The sequence below is a fragment of the Crinia signifera genome, chromosome 1 (genome assembly GCF_055691185.1).
Source record: "Crinia signifera chromosome 1, ASM5569118v1, whole genome shotgun sequence".
NCBI lineage: Eukaryota > Metazoa > Chordata > Amphibia > Anura > Myobatrachidae > Crinia > Crinia signifera.
Window position 1 is genome coordinate 324,068,177 of NC_139217.1, and position 15,779 is coordinate 324,083,955.

The 15,779-nt window shown below is 45.9% G+C and overlaps 2 protein-coding genes across 9 annotated transcripts in view; one reads left to right on the forward strand and one right to left on the reverse strand.

Annotated features, from left to right (window-relative positions):
• Positions 1–14: 14 nt before the first annotated feature.
• On the forward strand, positions 15–12,662 carry TINF2 (TERF1 interacting nuclear factor 2). Of its 8 annotated transcripts, none has more exons than XM_083187928.1 (8): positions 15–150; positions 3,427–3,623; positions 7,348–7,449; positions 7,854–7,955; positions 8,062–8,172; positions 8,262–8,325; positions 11,457–11,559; positions 12,301–12,662. In XM_083187928.1, exons 1-7 carry the CDS (start codon positions 93–95, stop codon positions 11,465–11,467), a joined length of 645 nt encoding a protein of 214 aa, XP_083044054.1. In that variant the 5' UTR covers positions 15–92; the 3' UTR covers positions 11,468–11,559; positions 12,301–12,662. The 8 variants fall into 8 exon arrangements, with proteins under 8 accessions (XP_083044054.1, XP_083044063.1, XP_083044025.1 ...); XM_083187937.1 differs by having other exon boundaries at positions 12,394–12,662; XM_083187899.1 differs by having other exon boundaries at positions 8,062–8,325.
• The window catches only part of GMPR2 (guanosine monophosphate reductase 2), a 30,099-nt gene continuing 25,914 nt past the window's right edge, over positions 11,595–15,779 (reverse strand). The window contains exons 7-10 of the mRNA XM_083187958.1: positions 13,855–13,961; positions 12,808–12,850; positions 12,195–12,354; positions 11,595–12,082 (exon numbers count right to left, since the gene is read on the reverse strand). Coding sequence (XP_083044084.1) covers positions 11,896–12,082; positions 12,195–12,354; positions 12,808–12,850; positions 13,855–13,961 — 497 coding nt within the window. The 3' untranslated portion in view covers positions 11,595–11,895. The remainder of the gene's footprint in view (positions 12,083–12,194; positions 12,355–12,807; positions 12,851–13,854; positions 13,962–15,779) is intronic.

A 15,779-nucleotide genomic window follows, 5' to 3' on the forward strand; every position in this document is an offset into this window, starting at 1 on the left:
ATTCCCATAATCCCTTTTATCACGTCATTTCCTTTGAATCTGGCAGCGCTAGACTCGTCTCTAACTGAAAGAGTGGATTAGGCTCCGGGGTTATGGATGCTGCTGCTGCTGCACGCAGTGCTCAGAGTAGAAATTCAGCAGTAGAATCATGTAAGCGCTGAGAGTTGCTGGATGTTAATATTAATTTTGGTGCAATTTAAGTTATTTATAATTATACATTTTAAAGGTTGTTTCTGGTATTTGTGATTAAATTAGTATTTAATTAATGGTCATAATAATGACGCTTAGAGTTCGAACTTACTAAGTACAGAACTAGCAGAATACAATCAATATTTCATTCTCTAATTCCGATTTTAATTGTTATTCCTGTTTAGCTGCACATAAGTGATTGGTGGTGCTGAGTGAGCACATTGTAGCTTGTGTGTGTGTGTGTGACTGTGTGTTACTAATGTTGTTGGCAATACACTAGACCAGGGGTGGCCAACCAATGAGGGGCAATGAGCCAAAAACTAGGGATTTTTTGTGGATTACAGTGCAGCATCAAGCAGGGAGGAAGGGGGGGGGGGGGGGTGGAATTACATACATTACATTAAGACATTGCATGCGGGGGACACATGCCCGCCGAGCTGCACAATGCCTAGGCAGCCATCAGCGGCGCCACTGGTCGTTGCAGCAGCCAGGTGGGTAATAATATAAGCAGGGACAGTACAGTTATCACACGGGAACACATACTCGCCAAGCTGCACAGCGCTTAGGCAGCCATCGATGGTGCCACTGGTCTTTGCAACAGCCAGGTAGGTAACAGTTTGAGCAGAGACAGTACAATTATAGTGGAGACAGTACAGTTATCACACAGGGACACTTACCCGCCGAGCTGCAAAGCACCTAGGCAGCCATCAGCTGCGCCATTGGACGTTGCAGCAGCCAGGTAGGTAACAGTATAGGCAAAGACAGTACAGTTGTAGCGGACAGTACAGTTATCACACTGGGGACACAGGGTTACATAAGCCCCGTACACAGTGGGGGATATATCGCTCAGTGTCCCGTTTGCATCAGTGACCAGAGATGGTCGCTGATGAAAAAGAAACTGCCGGGGGAGCCCGTCAGTGGAAATTAGCTGGTTGCAGGAGCATATTCCTGGGACCAGTGATCACTACGGGGGAGAAAACGGGAGCGTGCACCCGGCGATATATCGCCAGTGCACACTCCCATCGCAGGTAATATGGTCGCTCAGCGACCATAGTAACCGCAATATTAGACAAAATCGCCCCTGTGTGTACACAGCCATATGGCTGAGTGCACAGTTCCTACCGGCCTCTGGGTGTCATACAGGGGCCCTCGTGGCCAATGTGCCTCCTGTCTGGGGGGGGGGGGGGTTTGCTGTAGTGTGCCGGGCCCTCCCGTCCATGGGGAGAGGGAGCTGAAGGTGATCTTTCTCCGGGGGGGTTCCCGGGTCGATGATGGTGCCGGGGATGCAGCGTTGCGCTCCTCCGGCCGGATGTCGATGCACTCGGCGCTCCCCCCGGCAGACACAGCAGCCTTCTCCTTCCTTCAGCGGCCAGCCAGGTCTCTGCAGCAGCCTCCGCTCCTTCTTTCTGCCTGTGCTCCGCCTCTCTGCGCGCCGCTCCGGAGGCCGGGGATGGTGGAGCTCCATGGATGGGGGATCGGAGCTCCACATGCATGTGACCATCCCCGCCCTCCAACGGAAGTATAATATACATACATACATACCTACTTTCAAACATGACCCTCTCCAGGAGGGACACAATGCACTGCTCCTGGACTTTCCTCTTACTGTATGATTGCTATCATCTTTGTTGAACAGGTACAATGCTAAGAAAAGTGCTTTAACAAAGGAGACGGCAATTATAAATGAGTGCAGGAGCAGTGCAATGTGTCCCTCCTGGAGAGGGTCATGTTGAGAGGTGTGTGTGTGTGTGTATATATATATATATATATATATATATTTTATTGGACCATCTTTATAAATTAATTTTCTTGCTGCTGCTTACCAGGGCCTGGGCGCGCACAGGTAGGAGGGCTGAGGAGAAGGCACATGCAGGAGGTTGTGTCAGCGTCCTCCAATGGCGAGGGCGCATGCACCGCCCACCAAGTCACGCCGAGGAGAGATCCCGGCTTGGACACCTGAGGAGCCTATATACAGGCTCCTTCTGGCCAAGCGCGTCCCGCTGTAAGGGATGCGCTTGCCCGCTCTCTGTGGTCCCAGTTAGCAGCCACATCACAATGATGGGGGAGTGATCTCGGGAGCCGCAGCTCGGTGACAGGCGAGCCGCGGGTTGGCCACCCCTGCACTAGACCAACTTTCAGCCAACTACTTGGTTGGTTGGACTGAAAATCTGGTACTGTATGGGAGCAAATGACAAACAGCAATTTGCTCAAAAACACAGGAAAATGGATAAAAACATTCAGTAAAATTTTTTATTATTTTTCTTAGAACAAACCGATTAAACTACAGTACCTTGTCTGAGTGACAGTTTTTATCCGATTCCTGATGTTTGGAGCAAATTGGTAAAATGACCTTTCCTCCCATATGGTACCAGAATTGTATTCCATCCAACCAACTAGTTGGCTGGATGGAGGAAAGTTTGTCAGATGTATGATAAGCATTACACAGGGATAATACCAGATTTTCACTCCAACCAGAAAGATTGGACAATCTTATAGTGTCTATACAGCATAAGAGTCAAGGTGCGTACACATGGTAAGATATACTGTATTGCACAATCTAGCACACTATCTAGCCAGTTTTGAATAGCATGCTAGATAGTGCACTATATCTTACCGTGTGTTCGCACTATCCGACGTATGATGCGCGCTCTCGCTGGTCGTCTGGCAGGGCGCTGCTCGGGTGAGCATGCAACCCAATTCTGTCTAGAAAGCATAAGATAGTATAGTGTAGTACAGCTGTGACGTTATATCGTATATGATATCTTATGCACATTGTACTTATTTTAAGCACAAATCTTATGCTTTTGACCACTGGAACTTTCCTGGGAAATCGTATACAATATCATACGGAACATAAATCGTACCGTGTGTACGCACCTTTAGAACATCTCCCCACAATAGTCTTACCTCATTATTTTCATGTTGCCTTCCAACTTTGGGGTCTGTGTACTAAGCCTTACAGGCTGGGTTTGAAAAATGACAATTAGGAGCTGGTTGGTCTATTTCTGTCCATTGTATCTCTATCCAAAGCTTAGAACATGGACCCCACAGGCAAATCTATGATCATTATATATCTACAACTCTGAAATCGAACAATTATATTTTTCACTCTGAAAGATCCACTATGCTGATAATAGCAGCTCTTGTTTGTGAGACATTCTGCCATTTGAAGAGACATAAGCTGGGAAAATATATGAAAAACGCACACTTAGCATAATATGTAAATCTCTTTCTCAGGTCAAGATGAAAATGTGAATCCAAAGGGTTTATCAGAATTGTCCATCACCGCGGCTGCATGCTGGTGCGTGCTGAGCTCTCGCAGTCTCCCTCACTTTCACAGAGTGCTTGATTTCTTAAATACCATATACAGAGCAACACCAGACTTGCTGCGCTTCCGTCACTATGCAAAACTGAGCCTGGGGCTGCGTGCTGAGGTGGGTACATTGTCTGGGCGTATATATGGTTGGGTGCAGATCATTAGACAAGCTCTAGCAGTGCCCCATGTGAGGACATGTTGAAGTGGGTATAAAAGAGCAATATCATTATGGACCTTATTCTGGTCCACACGCAGCGCTGTGAATTTTGCAGTGCCGCGTGTGGTTTTAATGATGCCCATCACTTGTTCATCGCCACCCCCCCCCCCCCCCCCTCAGAGTTCCCTGCACGGCTGCGAATGGATATTTTGCATAAACCATATCCATTCGCAGTCTTGGGTGCAGGGACCAAATCATTTGGTACCTGCACGCAAAACTAAAGGCCTCCATACATAGAGCCGACTTGTCCTAAGGACAAGTCGGACCCAATTCTCCTCCTCACCGACCGGCAGCTCCCCGGGAGGCTCACATACGATTAGGACTTTGATGTGCCATTTTTTACATGTGATTTATCACATGTAAAAAAATAACAGGGAGCTGCAGGGCGGTTAGGAGCAGTGGGGGCGGGCGGCTGGGGAGGAAGCAGTGGGGCAGCAGCGTTACCAGATCAGTCGGGGCGGGCGGCGGTGACCAGATCAGTCTCCACTGTCCAGCGCTGTAGTGGGAGGGCAGCGGCGGCTATTACATCTTTAAAATAATGTGTCAAATGACTCTCCGGCTTTTGATTGGCTGAGATAGAGCACTCTCAGCCATTTAGCGGCCGCGGAGGAAGGCCACTGATTGGCTGAGAGTGCTCTATCTCAGCCAATCATTAGCCGGGCAGTCATTTGACATGTTATTTTAAAGTTGTAATTGTCGCGGCTGCCCGCCCGCTACAGTGCTGGACAATGGAGACTGATGGTCACCGCTGCCCGCCCCGACTGATCTGGTAACGCTGCTGCCCCACTGCTTCCTCCCCAGCCGCCCGCCCCCACTGCTCCTCACCGCTACGGCGCTGGACATTGGAGACTGACTGTCACCGCCGCCCGCCCCGACTGATCTGATTAAACATCGTATGTCCCGCTGGTCCGACCCCTGGGGCCGATACGCACGGGACCGCGCATCGGACCCGACCCCATGTCATGAAGAACCGATTTGGTCCAATTTATCAGGCCGATTGATCACAATCGGCCGAAATCGGCTCAATGTATGCCCACCTTAAAGGCCCCCATACACTATGCGATTTTGGTCCGATTTCATCCGATTTCGGCACTTGGTGCCGATAATCGGATGAAATCGGCCCAAAATCGTATGTGTGTGATATCCGATCCGATGCGCGGTCCCGTGCGCATCGGACCGGATCAGGGAGGTCGGACGGTCTGTACATACGATCACGTCCGACCTCCCTGTATGCATATGCCTGCCACCTGACAGGCATATGCATGCAGACACCGGGCGGGCAGCGGGTCCCTGAGCACCGGCTGACTGACCTGGCCGGGCGGTGGTGCGTGCGGGCAGCGGCCAGCGGTGGTGGGGGCGGGCGGCGGGTGCGGTGAGCGCTGCTGACCTGGCCGGGCAGTGTACTTACACATAGCAGCAGCGGGGACGGGCAGCGCAGTGGCGGCTATTATATTTTTAAAATACTTGTCAAATGACCGGCCGCTCTCTGATTGGCTGAGAGCTCTCCGGCCAATCAGAGAGCGGCCGGTCATTTGACAAGTATTTTCAAAATATAATAGCCGCCACTGCGCTGCCCGTCCCCGCTGCTGCTATGTAAGTAAGTACACTGCCCGGCCAGGTCAGCAGCGCTCACCGCACCCGCCGCCCGCCCCCACCACCGCTGGCCGCCCCCACCACCACCGCTGGCCGCCCCCACTACCGCCGCTGGCCGCCCCCACCACCGCAGCCGCCGCCCGCCCCCACTACTGCCGCTGCCCGCCCCCACTACTCCTCACCGCCCTGCAGCTCCCCGGGTTTTTTTTAACATGGGATAAATCGCATGCGATTTATCCCATGTAAAAAATGGCACATCAAGTGCCAAATTGTATGTGAGCCTCCCGGGGAGCTGCCGGGCGGCTCGCAGGTAAATTGGGTCCGACTTGTCCCTAGGACAAGTTGGCCTAATGTATGGGGGCCTTAAGACACTCTCAGGTGCCTTAGTTTGCGTGCGCCCTGTACGGGAACAGGGCGGGCAGCTGACATCCCGTGTTGTCAGCTGGCCGCCCCCGGCAGCCGCATCACTGCCAAATGTCCATGTGAACACACCTGAAACTCTGGACATTCCCATGGTTGCGTCCCCTCACCGCCGTTTACACCCAGCGTATGCACATGTGCAGAAATGCGCATTACGAAAACATCGCTCCACCATGCAACCGTGCGGGGGAGCGAACGGACCAAAATTAGGTCCTATTTACAGATATTGTGCTGGTGTAATGGACATTGTCTCAGTAGCTGGTTCTGGTTAATAGGTCAACAGTGTCTAACTTTGACCACTACTGAACCGATCTTATTTCTCCATCCATGTCAGCATAGAGTTAAGCTGGCCATACACTTGTCCGATTTAGCCTTTTTTCATCCGACTCCGATGTGATGTGTTTGACATTTGATCCGATCCGTGGTCGTGTGTGCATCGTATTGGAGATCCTATTTGCAGGTCTGTCCTTCGACACAGGCAGCCTCCTGGCAGCGGAGTCGCATGCAAAAAGGACCACTTGTGATTTTGCTGCCACTGAGAAGTCGCATAGGTGTATGGGGGCCTTTATATTCCAATAGTGTGTCAATAGTAGCATGGCGAGGGGACACATTACACTAATTGGAGGTCTATGACGACATAGACACAAAAATCGTGAAACTTGTGTCGACATTTTTGATATGTCAACATAACTGTTATCCAATAGTGGTTGCCCTAATGATCCACACCCCTCAGTAGCATCTATATAGAACACTTGCTTATATTATATGTGCAGGCAGTTTTTTTTATTATGAAGAGAAATGTATCCTCACATAATGGAATGTATGTACTACAAGCTAGCATGCGCTGAAAAAAGTACCCAGCATCCTTTATGATTAAATAGAAACCGGTATAGATAAGAAGCTTCTACACTTCCTCTGACAAGCTTTTAGGTTTCCCAGAAATATTAATGTTAATATTTGGGGACAGAAGCTTACAGCTGAGTGTAGGACTGTAGCCATATTATGGCATCTACACATAATCCGCATCTATCACCAAGAGCATGTGCTCCTTTTGCTTTGCCCACGCTATACCATTATTATTGAGAATATTGCTTCTATCTACCAACTACTCCTCACCACTATAAGCTGAAGTTACCGCCAGTGAACACTAGAGGCCAATCGATGGACCAAAGTGCTCCTTAATGTGCTGGAAGAAGTCATATCAGAAAGTGAAAGCGATTTTTGCAAGAAAACTGACATGTTTAACATTTGTTGGATATGGCGCTAGGGAGGTAGTAGCAGATAGGGACTGGGAGATGGATAGAGAGTTTGTTGGCTAAAAACTGTCCCAGCTCAGAGTGAAAATAAAAACCCGCAGCTCAAAGAGAAAGTATAGTAACGAAGCTGTCCTTTTGATGGGATTTTAACTAGTATGTTTATTATTGGTAGGATGGCACATGTACAATAATAAATGGCAATTCAATTTGTGGAAGTTTATTTTACATTTGTTTATGAAATGTGTGAGCATTACAATGTTACAGTAATTTACATATTTATCCCATGATACATTGTGGTTTTAGTTATTTATTTTCTGCATGTATGTATTGCGCTGATCAGACTCATGTTATCACAGATTATACTAGACCTAATTGATAGAGATGGCACAACAGCAGAAGCATGGGAAGTATTCCAACAACTTTTTCCAGACAATCCATTAGATGTTGCTCCATATGCGGTAAGGGCTTGTGCCAGTCACAATGTGATTTCCATGTGCTTTAGGATTGGTTTATTGGTACATTTATAATAAGAAAGCCTGTGATATTATGTACTGGGTCATTGTATCAGTCTTGCAGATATACTGCATGTGAAATCTCCTTTTGGTTTTACTTATTTTTGAAGACATTATATAAATTGTTAAGCTTAGACTGGCATCGTAAAATCTCTCCCTTATGAAAAAGCAAGTTTAATTAAAAATAACACAAATGAATAATAGAAGGAAGTTGAAACTTACAAATGTATGCTGACTTGACATTACTTTTATCTTTCTTTATAAATGAATATTCTCTTTCCTAAAAAGTTCACATTAGAACATCTTCCTATTTTTTTTTTACATTAACTTAAACTTTGATCTTCTTTTAGACACGCCGTGATCTGGAGAAGGTTCTAGCAGCCAATTCTAACTTTCAAAATCTTGTGGAAAACCTATTTAAGGATGAACAATATCGGACGTGTTACATGAGGGTAATGTACAATTTTGTCTAGCATGGTTAGAGTGTCAAACAGTAGGTGGCAGTAAGACCGTGTTTTATTTGCTTCGGTGTGTGATGTGTCAGTGTGTTTTGTGCAGGAACAGGTTCATTTAGACTTTGGAGAACCGTTTATTGCTGTTTTGGAGAAGCTGTTCAGAGAAATGTTGGTCAGACTTGCCGATGCACTGCCAGAAAACAGAAGACAGGAGGTACACAGGTGTTTTTATCTCTTTTTCCTCATACATTTTGTTACCAACTCTTCTCCTGTCCTTAGTTCTTGCTGTATTTTCCTCTACAGCTCACGTGTATTCCAGAAAGATATTCTGTCAGACCTCAATCTTGTTTTAAAGAAAAGTCACTGGGTAAGACCAACTGATGTACATCCACTACTCATTGTCCCGTTACTTTTATTAATGAAGGATTACATATTACATAACCCAAGAGTGGTTCAATATGTAAGGACCTCTCACATGTGGAATCTTGTAAATGTCATTCTGCTTCTCGTTATGGCCATTACGCTGAGGACCTCATTCAGTAGTCCTTATTCGTTTGCACGGGGGAGAGGTTTAGCGTCTGCGCACGCACAGATGCATTTAAGCACATGTGCAGATGCTGGGTGCGGGCACCCATGGCGAACAAACCTTGTGGTGGGCAGGGGTACTCGCCCATGGGAATGCCCCGCATTTCATGGGCATTCCCATGGTAATCGGCTGGTGACGTGAGGACCAGGAGCTGATATCTGCAGATGCTCTTCACTCAGAATGTGCACGCACATCTAAGGTTGCTCCAAGCAACCTTAGATATGTGTGCCTGTTCCATATCATTCGATGATCGGCGACCATCAAATAATGTGTGTTCCTCCGCACGCTGCAAATGGAAGTTTGTGTAAAACATCCATTCGCAGCCAGTGCGTGCGAACACCAGCTGCGAATGGGTTGGCACAAGGTGGGGTTTGGTTGGCTCGCAAGGATGCAATTTTCATCCAAACAATTCAACCACATTCTCATCAGTCACACTGTCCCAACATCATTAGTAAGACCGTCATCAGATATCTAAAGGGCACATCAGCAGTTTGTTGAGGCGTGCGTGATAACATCATGTCATGGAAACATGTTTGGGTTTACTGCACTGCATGTGGTGGACTTGCTCAGCCAGTCAGAGCGCTGCTCATCTTAAGTCTTTTTTGCCGTTACCAAACGCAGTGCACCAAACCTGTTTTCATGACATGACCACCGTACCTATATCAAGTTGGCAATGAATTTTTGCCTGCTGATGTGTCCTTTTGACAAAGTAATCTGTGCATGCTACAAACCTCAATGTTTGACCATGCCAGCCCTGCCATTTTGCAACCAACTCATATTGGGATAGTATGACTGACATGGGGAGCGGTCATGGTCTTTAGGAGAAGAACATTTCTAACTGCTCTGACCTGGTTGGAAATTAGAATGAAATAGAGAACATAAAGGTCTTCTTACCTTATTGAACCACCCTTGAATTATATGAAGATTCTGTAAATACTTTGCAGTGGTTTCCCTTTTAGAACACAGTGTCATGTAGAGAAGAAGCTGGCTTCCCTTTTTCTTTCTTGGGCAAACTTTTATTTTTTTTGTATGTCCACTCAGAATGTCTTTTACAGAACTATGTTTACAAAGAGCCTTTATATGACCTCACTCTATTTTTAGTAGAGTGAGGGTGGGCCATTGCTAAGCTAGTTTACAAGGTACTGTAATGTAAAAATCAGGTAAATGGTATTTAGGTTGGATTTGGAATTTGAGTCTACGGCAAATACCTTATGCCCCGTACACATGGGGCAAGTTGAGCTTTGTGCTGAGTGACACTGTATAGGTCAGATCGCTGCACCAGCGCTGTGTGCCAAGTGATCTGTCACTGCCCATGTTCTCAATAAAGAGAATATGGATGATGACTAGATATTTCAAGCATGCTTGAAATATCTAGCCCGGCGACAGCGATGTGCAGGGCCGCGCATCACTATGGGGCATAAACACAGCGTTATGTGCTTAATTTCTAAGAGATCTAGTCAGATTGCGTAGAAATGGGGCTTAATCGCCCCGTGTGTGTATGCCCCATTAGTGTCTCTTCAAATGAATTATCATTATTCCAATATGCATATTTAAAACATTTGCAAACCTCTAATGTGAGTCTTGTAATTTACATATAATAAATCCATGGATAAATCAGACCTTTAGAAATAGGGGGGAATGGAGAAGTGTGAAACTGCCCATATTTTCAAATTGGCAATCATTTACTTTACTTTCAAATATACAGTATCAAGGGCTTTAACAAGGTAAAGGTGTGAGACATTCTTCACAGGAAGAGGAGCAACAGAACACGAGGACATGCACTGAAACTAGAGGGAGGAAAATTCAGGGGAAATGTGAGGAAGAATTACTTCACAGAAAGAGTAGTAGATAAGTGGAATAGCCTCCCATCAGAGGTGGTAGACGCAAATACAGTAGTACAATTTAAACATGCTTGGGATAAGCATATTGATATCCTTACAAAAAAATAAGGATCAAATATGGTTTGAGGTAACATGTTAAAAAAAGGGGCAGACTAGATGGGCCAAGTGGTTCTTATCTGCCGTCAAATTCTATGTTTAAAAATACACCCATTTTCACACAAAACTCCCACACCACTGGCTTCTCGCACCTGCTTACATTTACCGCATGGGGTTATAGATACTAGGCAGCAGCTCTTACACATAGCTCCAGGGGTATACGGTCACTAGGTTGATATACATTGGGTTGACCACTGAAGGTCAACCTGTCTGAAGGTCCACATGGGGTTAGATCGACATAGTTTTTTTTTTTTTTGGGTGGGGGGGTTGACATGTGGTATTTCATGCACTACCATCCAGTAGGGCGCGGAGGGAGAATAAAAGTGTGCCAAGTACAGCAAGGCACTGTGCCCGAAGCATGGGGAGCGCAGCACTTTTTTGGTATCTGTGTCGACATTTGTGATTAAAAAGTGAAAAACCCCATGTTGACCTTTTGACTGTCGACCTTATGCTTGTGTCAACCTAATGACCCTGTCAACCTAACCCCATTTGGACCTTCAGACATGTCGACCTTGATGCATGTCGACCTTCCTCTTGTTGCCCCTATGACCCATACCCACTCAAGGAACTTGTTCCAGATTCTATGGGCTAATGCGCAAGGAAACACAACTGTAATTGATTAGCCTGGTAGTTAAAGTCTGAGGCTACCACCATTTCCCTGGTGCAGTAAATGACTACAACTAGTATATGTTCTATCACCTGAAAAGGGTGTGGCAGACAGCATCTTTGTCTGAAACCAGGCACAATGGACTCCGCTGCATAGCTTGTAAGTGCGAACGTTCTCATCAGCCTACCTACATTTTGAAACCATAAATGATTATTATATCTGCTAATATACAGTCTACTGCTTAAAGCAACGTGTCATTGCGTCAGAATGTTACCATGTCAGTGCAATCCTTTCTTTTTTTCTTCCAGAATTGTTTTAGCACAAAAGTTGGTTGATTCTAATTTAAAATGTGTGCCGAAGATGTTGCATTTATGGAAACTAGCTTGTGAAAACTGTGAATAACTTTGTAAGGTAAGAGGAACTATATAGTACACAAGGAATACGTATTTACTTCTACAATAAAACACACTTTAATTAAAAGGACTCTGATATGGAGCACACTTACATAAACCATGTAGTTTTATACTACCTTAATATTTTGCAGTAGCGACTGGCCCTTGCTGGAATGCTATAAGAAACTGATATTGCAAATTAACTTGATGAATAGGAAAGTGTAGCCCAGGTACTAGACCCTGAGTGGAATGGTGTAAGTCTGTGAAGCCATTGCATGCAGGCGTGGCAAGAGGAAATGAATTTGACTGGTGAAGTTTGCTTAAATTAAGAATCGCTTAGGGGGTGGCATTATTGTCAAGGATTGCTGAACACAGGGTTTAGTTGTTGGGTCACCCTGATAAAAGTTGTTCTACGGCTTAGCTCCTTCAGCTTGGAAGCTCCTACATACGTGCAGGTAGAACGAATTCCTCCAAGTATGTCTTTGATTGTTTCTTCTACATCACCCCGGAATGGGACCTCTACTGTTTTCCCCTCAGAAGCCCTAATAGAAAGAAGTAAGCAGTCAGGGGTAGAAGGTTTTGTGGTTACTCATGAGACAGACATTTGGCAAGGAGATCAAACTAGTGAAGAAATGGCATCTGGGCCACAGTCACCTGTACTCCGCTACACCTCCTGCATGTTTCTTCATTGCTGTTTCTGAACTCATACCATAGAATATTTTATATTTCTTGCCATTCTTCTCAATGGTTTCTCCTCCAGATTGTGTATGTCCAGACAACATTCCCCCTAGCATTACAAAGTCTGCTCCAGCACCTGCAAGGAAAAATATCCTATTTTTCTCATCTTCCCCAGAATCGCCAGGATTTAACATCAAAAGAATTTGGACTTTCCACACACTTCACAAAGATATCTTAACTGCTATGACTCAAATATATGTTTCTTCTTCAAGTTAATAATTTGTCAGGTGTTTACCAACCAGGCCTAATGGTACTAATTACTAAAATGCTTGTGTGTTGAACACCCAATATGGAATGTATTGTTTTTCGAATGCAAAAATAATTTTGGCATGAAGAGTATTATGTTTCTTGTTTAATATTCTAAATAAACTCTTTTTAATTTGAGATCATTCCAGCACAAATCTCTACACCTCGGCTGGTGACAGACTCCACTTACCTGGCACCAGGTATTGTCAAGACAGCCATTGTCATTAATATAAATCCGTATGAGCAAGAAGTGTTTATATTTCACTTAAATATGGAAACTCACCAAAAGCTTTGGCCACATCGCCTGGACATGTGCAACCCCCATCCTGTGAACCACATAAAATATGAGTCATAATTCTGTCAGAAGTTCATATCACACTACATTTATAAATCTGTATACACAGTTAACATCAAAGACAATTATTTCACCACCTGTATCAAAATTGTTGTAGTGTAACAAAGATTAGTGATAGGAAAGATTTTCTATTACAGCTTCATGCCAGGCAACAGATTGAACTTAATCTTTTTGCAAGCCAGTGTAGACGCAAAAGGGTTGTTCTTCGAAGAGGCCATTGTTGTCTACCATGGGTGACAAAAAAAGTCCTGATTTTGAAGAGGTTGTCTGAGGATTCTGGTTGAGAACCCTCTGTTTTTGAACATTGATGAAGTCACACCGCTAAACTGCTCATGTCATGGGCCCAGGAGCCATTCATAGATGATCATTTCAACTAGGTCAGCACAACATTGCTTTGAAACAATCAAGGGAAGCCATAGGCCCTGGCCATTGATAGTTGTCAAACATCGATTGACACCATTAGAAGACAAATGTGCATAGTGTTAAGAGGATAGACTTTGTTGAATGGGGAAATTACTTTTAGATATAGGTATATTCAATGCTGGGGGCAAGCTGTGACCGCAAGCAGGGCTATCTGCTCACTGTCACAGCTCGCCCTATCAGTATTCAACTGACACACACCCTCGCTCCTATTTGGAGCGGCGGGGGGGATCGGCATATGCGGCCGCAGAAGCAGCGAAACTCACGGCTAAATGCAGCGGGCTCCCTGTATGAGCCATGACCCTCACTGTTTGGGGGTATCCTCGCTGTTCTGTGACAGCGAGGATTTCCCGGAACATAGAATAGGGTGAGCGGACAGCGAGGGGGGTTAAACAGCGAGGATCGCTGGTTTTCTGCAATCTCCGCCATTTAACCCCCTCGTCAGCTCCATTGAATAAGGACCGTAGTGGGGGAAGATGAACCTCCGTCTCTGGTGAAAATATAAGGTTACTTATTGTGCAACAAATGAAAAGCCAAATAAGTAGTAATCCTTACTGATATAATATGACCATTCAGTCCATGTGCTGCATCTGCACACTCAATGACTGCACTTAGCTGCGGATATCCCACGCCTGTCTTCTTTCGGGTGGTACAAACAGAACCTAAGTAGGAATTGCAAAAAAGAGTAAGGGGAAACACACAACCTAAAGTGCAAGTTTGCTTAAGCCACTCATACAAACATAGATTTGTGTAATTTGCCTGAGAACAAAGGCAGACCCTAAGGGCGACAAATTGTGTGGATTGACCGATACTTCTTCCCCCCCCCCCAATAACAACACTTCCTACATCTCCCACAGAGTAAATAGTGTGACGATTATTAAATTGCATTTCTGCCCGCCTCATTCGACCTATTGTAGTCCCAGAGCAGATGTTTAGGAACTTGTGTAGTGTACGGCGGCCGGCTACGCTACATTGTCAGCGTAGCCTGCACCATGAAACTACAGGAGGCAGCACTGGGAGCAGGGTGGTGGGTGTTGTGGGTTATACTTACCCTCCTACTGGCGGCAATACCTGATCACTCCCCGGCAGCATCGTTCAGTCCCCCTCCTCCGGCATTCGCAGTGGACCCTGTACGTAGTGCCGCTGGCGGCGGATCACATGGTTTCCCTGCTCTCCCAGCAGCACTACGCTAATTGCATGCAGCATCCGCCGCGAATGCCGGAGGAGGGGGACTGAATGCTGCAAACGGGGGGTGACCGTGGATCACAGTAGGATTCAGCGGGTATGCGGTGCCCATGGATTACAGCCTGGAGTCAGCGGGGATCGACGGAGGAGGGTAAGTATAGACCTGCCATTTCACCCCCACTATCCACATCATACATGTCATACCCCCAGTATCCACGTCGGCGTGGATACGATTTTATAAAGTATGGCGAGCGGACGTGTATCCGCGTCCCTCGCTGCGCTCTGTACACTTTATAAAATCAACTCCACGCCAATGTTTATACTGGGGCTATGATGTGGATAGTGGAGATGTTAAGCATTGTGTATTTTCAGGGCTCCAGAGCCACTTTACAGAGTAGTTTACGTAGCCAGCATAGTGCTGTATTGGTATTCTCAATACAACACTATGTAAACTGCCGCCGTGAAACTACACAAGTACCGATGTTTATTTGTAATGGTGATAGTTTTAAACTTGCACCCATTAAGGATTTGGTCAATCATCAGCACCTTTAAAAGATTGTTTTAAACCGGCAACAGGTATCATTGCTAAACATGCCTAGTTGCAATTTTAAAATTCAAAGGCACCGACAAGTGACATACTGGGCGGTATTCAATGACAATACCTGCGAGGTGCAGCGAATCCTTTTTAGGATTCGCTGCACATTCGCCACGTTCCGGAGCCGGCGGGCTCCGGTATTCAACGTGTCAGGGGCTCGCTGCCCCTGACTGGCGAATATGAGCTCCTGCGGCGATTGCCGCAGGGAGCCTGAGGACGGTGGCAGGCAGAGAGATGGAAGTCTCTCTGCCTGCCCCAGAACTTTGTGGGGGGGAGGTGGGCTCCCCGGGTGCCAGGCAGCACAGGCTGCCTCCCGGGGGTGCCAGCAGGGGACCGTATATTCACTATACCCGATCGTAACGATCGGGTGCAGTGAATATATGAATATGTAATGAGCAGCTCGGCTCCGGCGCCCCCTGCTGGCTGCTGTGTAAAAAACTAAAAATTAAAAATATATATATTTTTTTAAATTAAATATATATTCATGTGCTTACAGCACATGAATAAAAATAGCATGCCCCTCCTCAGAATAAAATTCCTGATTTTTTTACACCAAATGTAAAAAACAAAACACTTTATTTTAAAAGTTCACATTCCACTTCACCATAAAAAGATAGCGATTGCTACTCGGTGAATCATGGTGAAAAAAACCTTGAAATGTATTCGCCATGTGGTCATTGAATAGGGTGATTCACCGTTT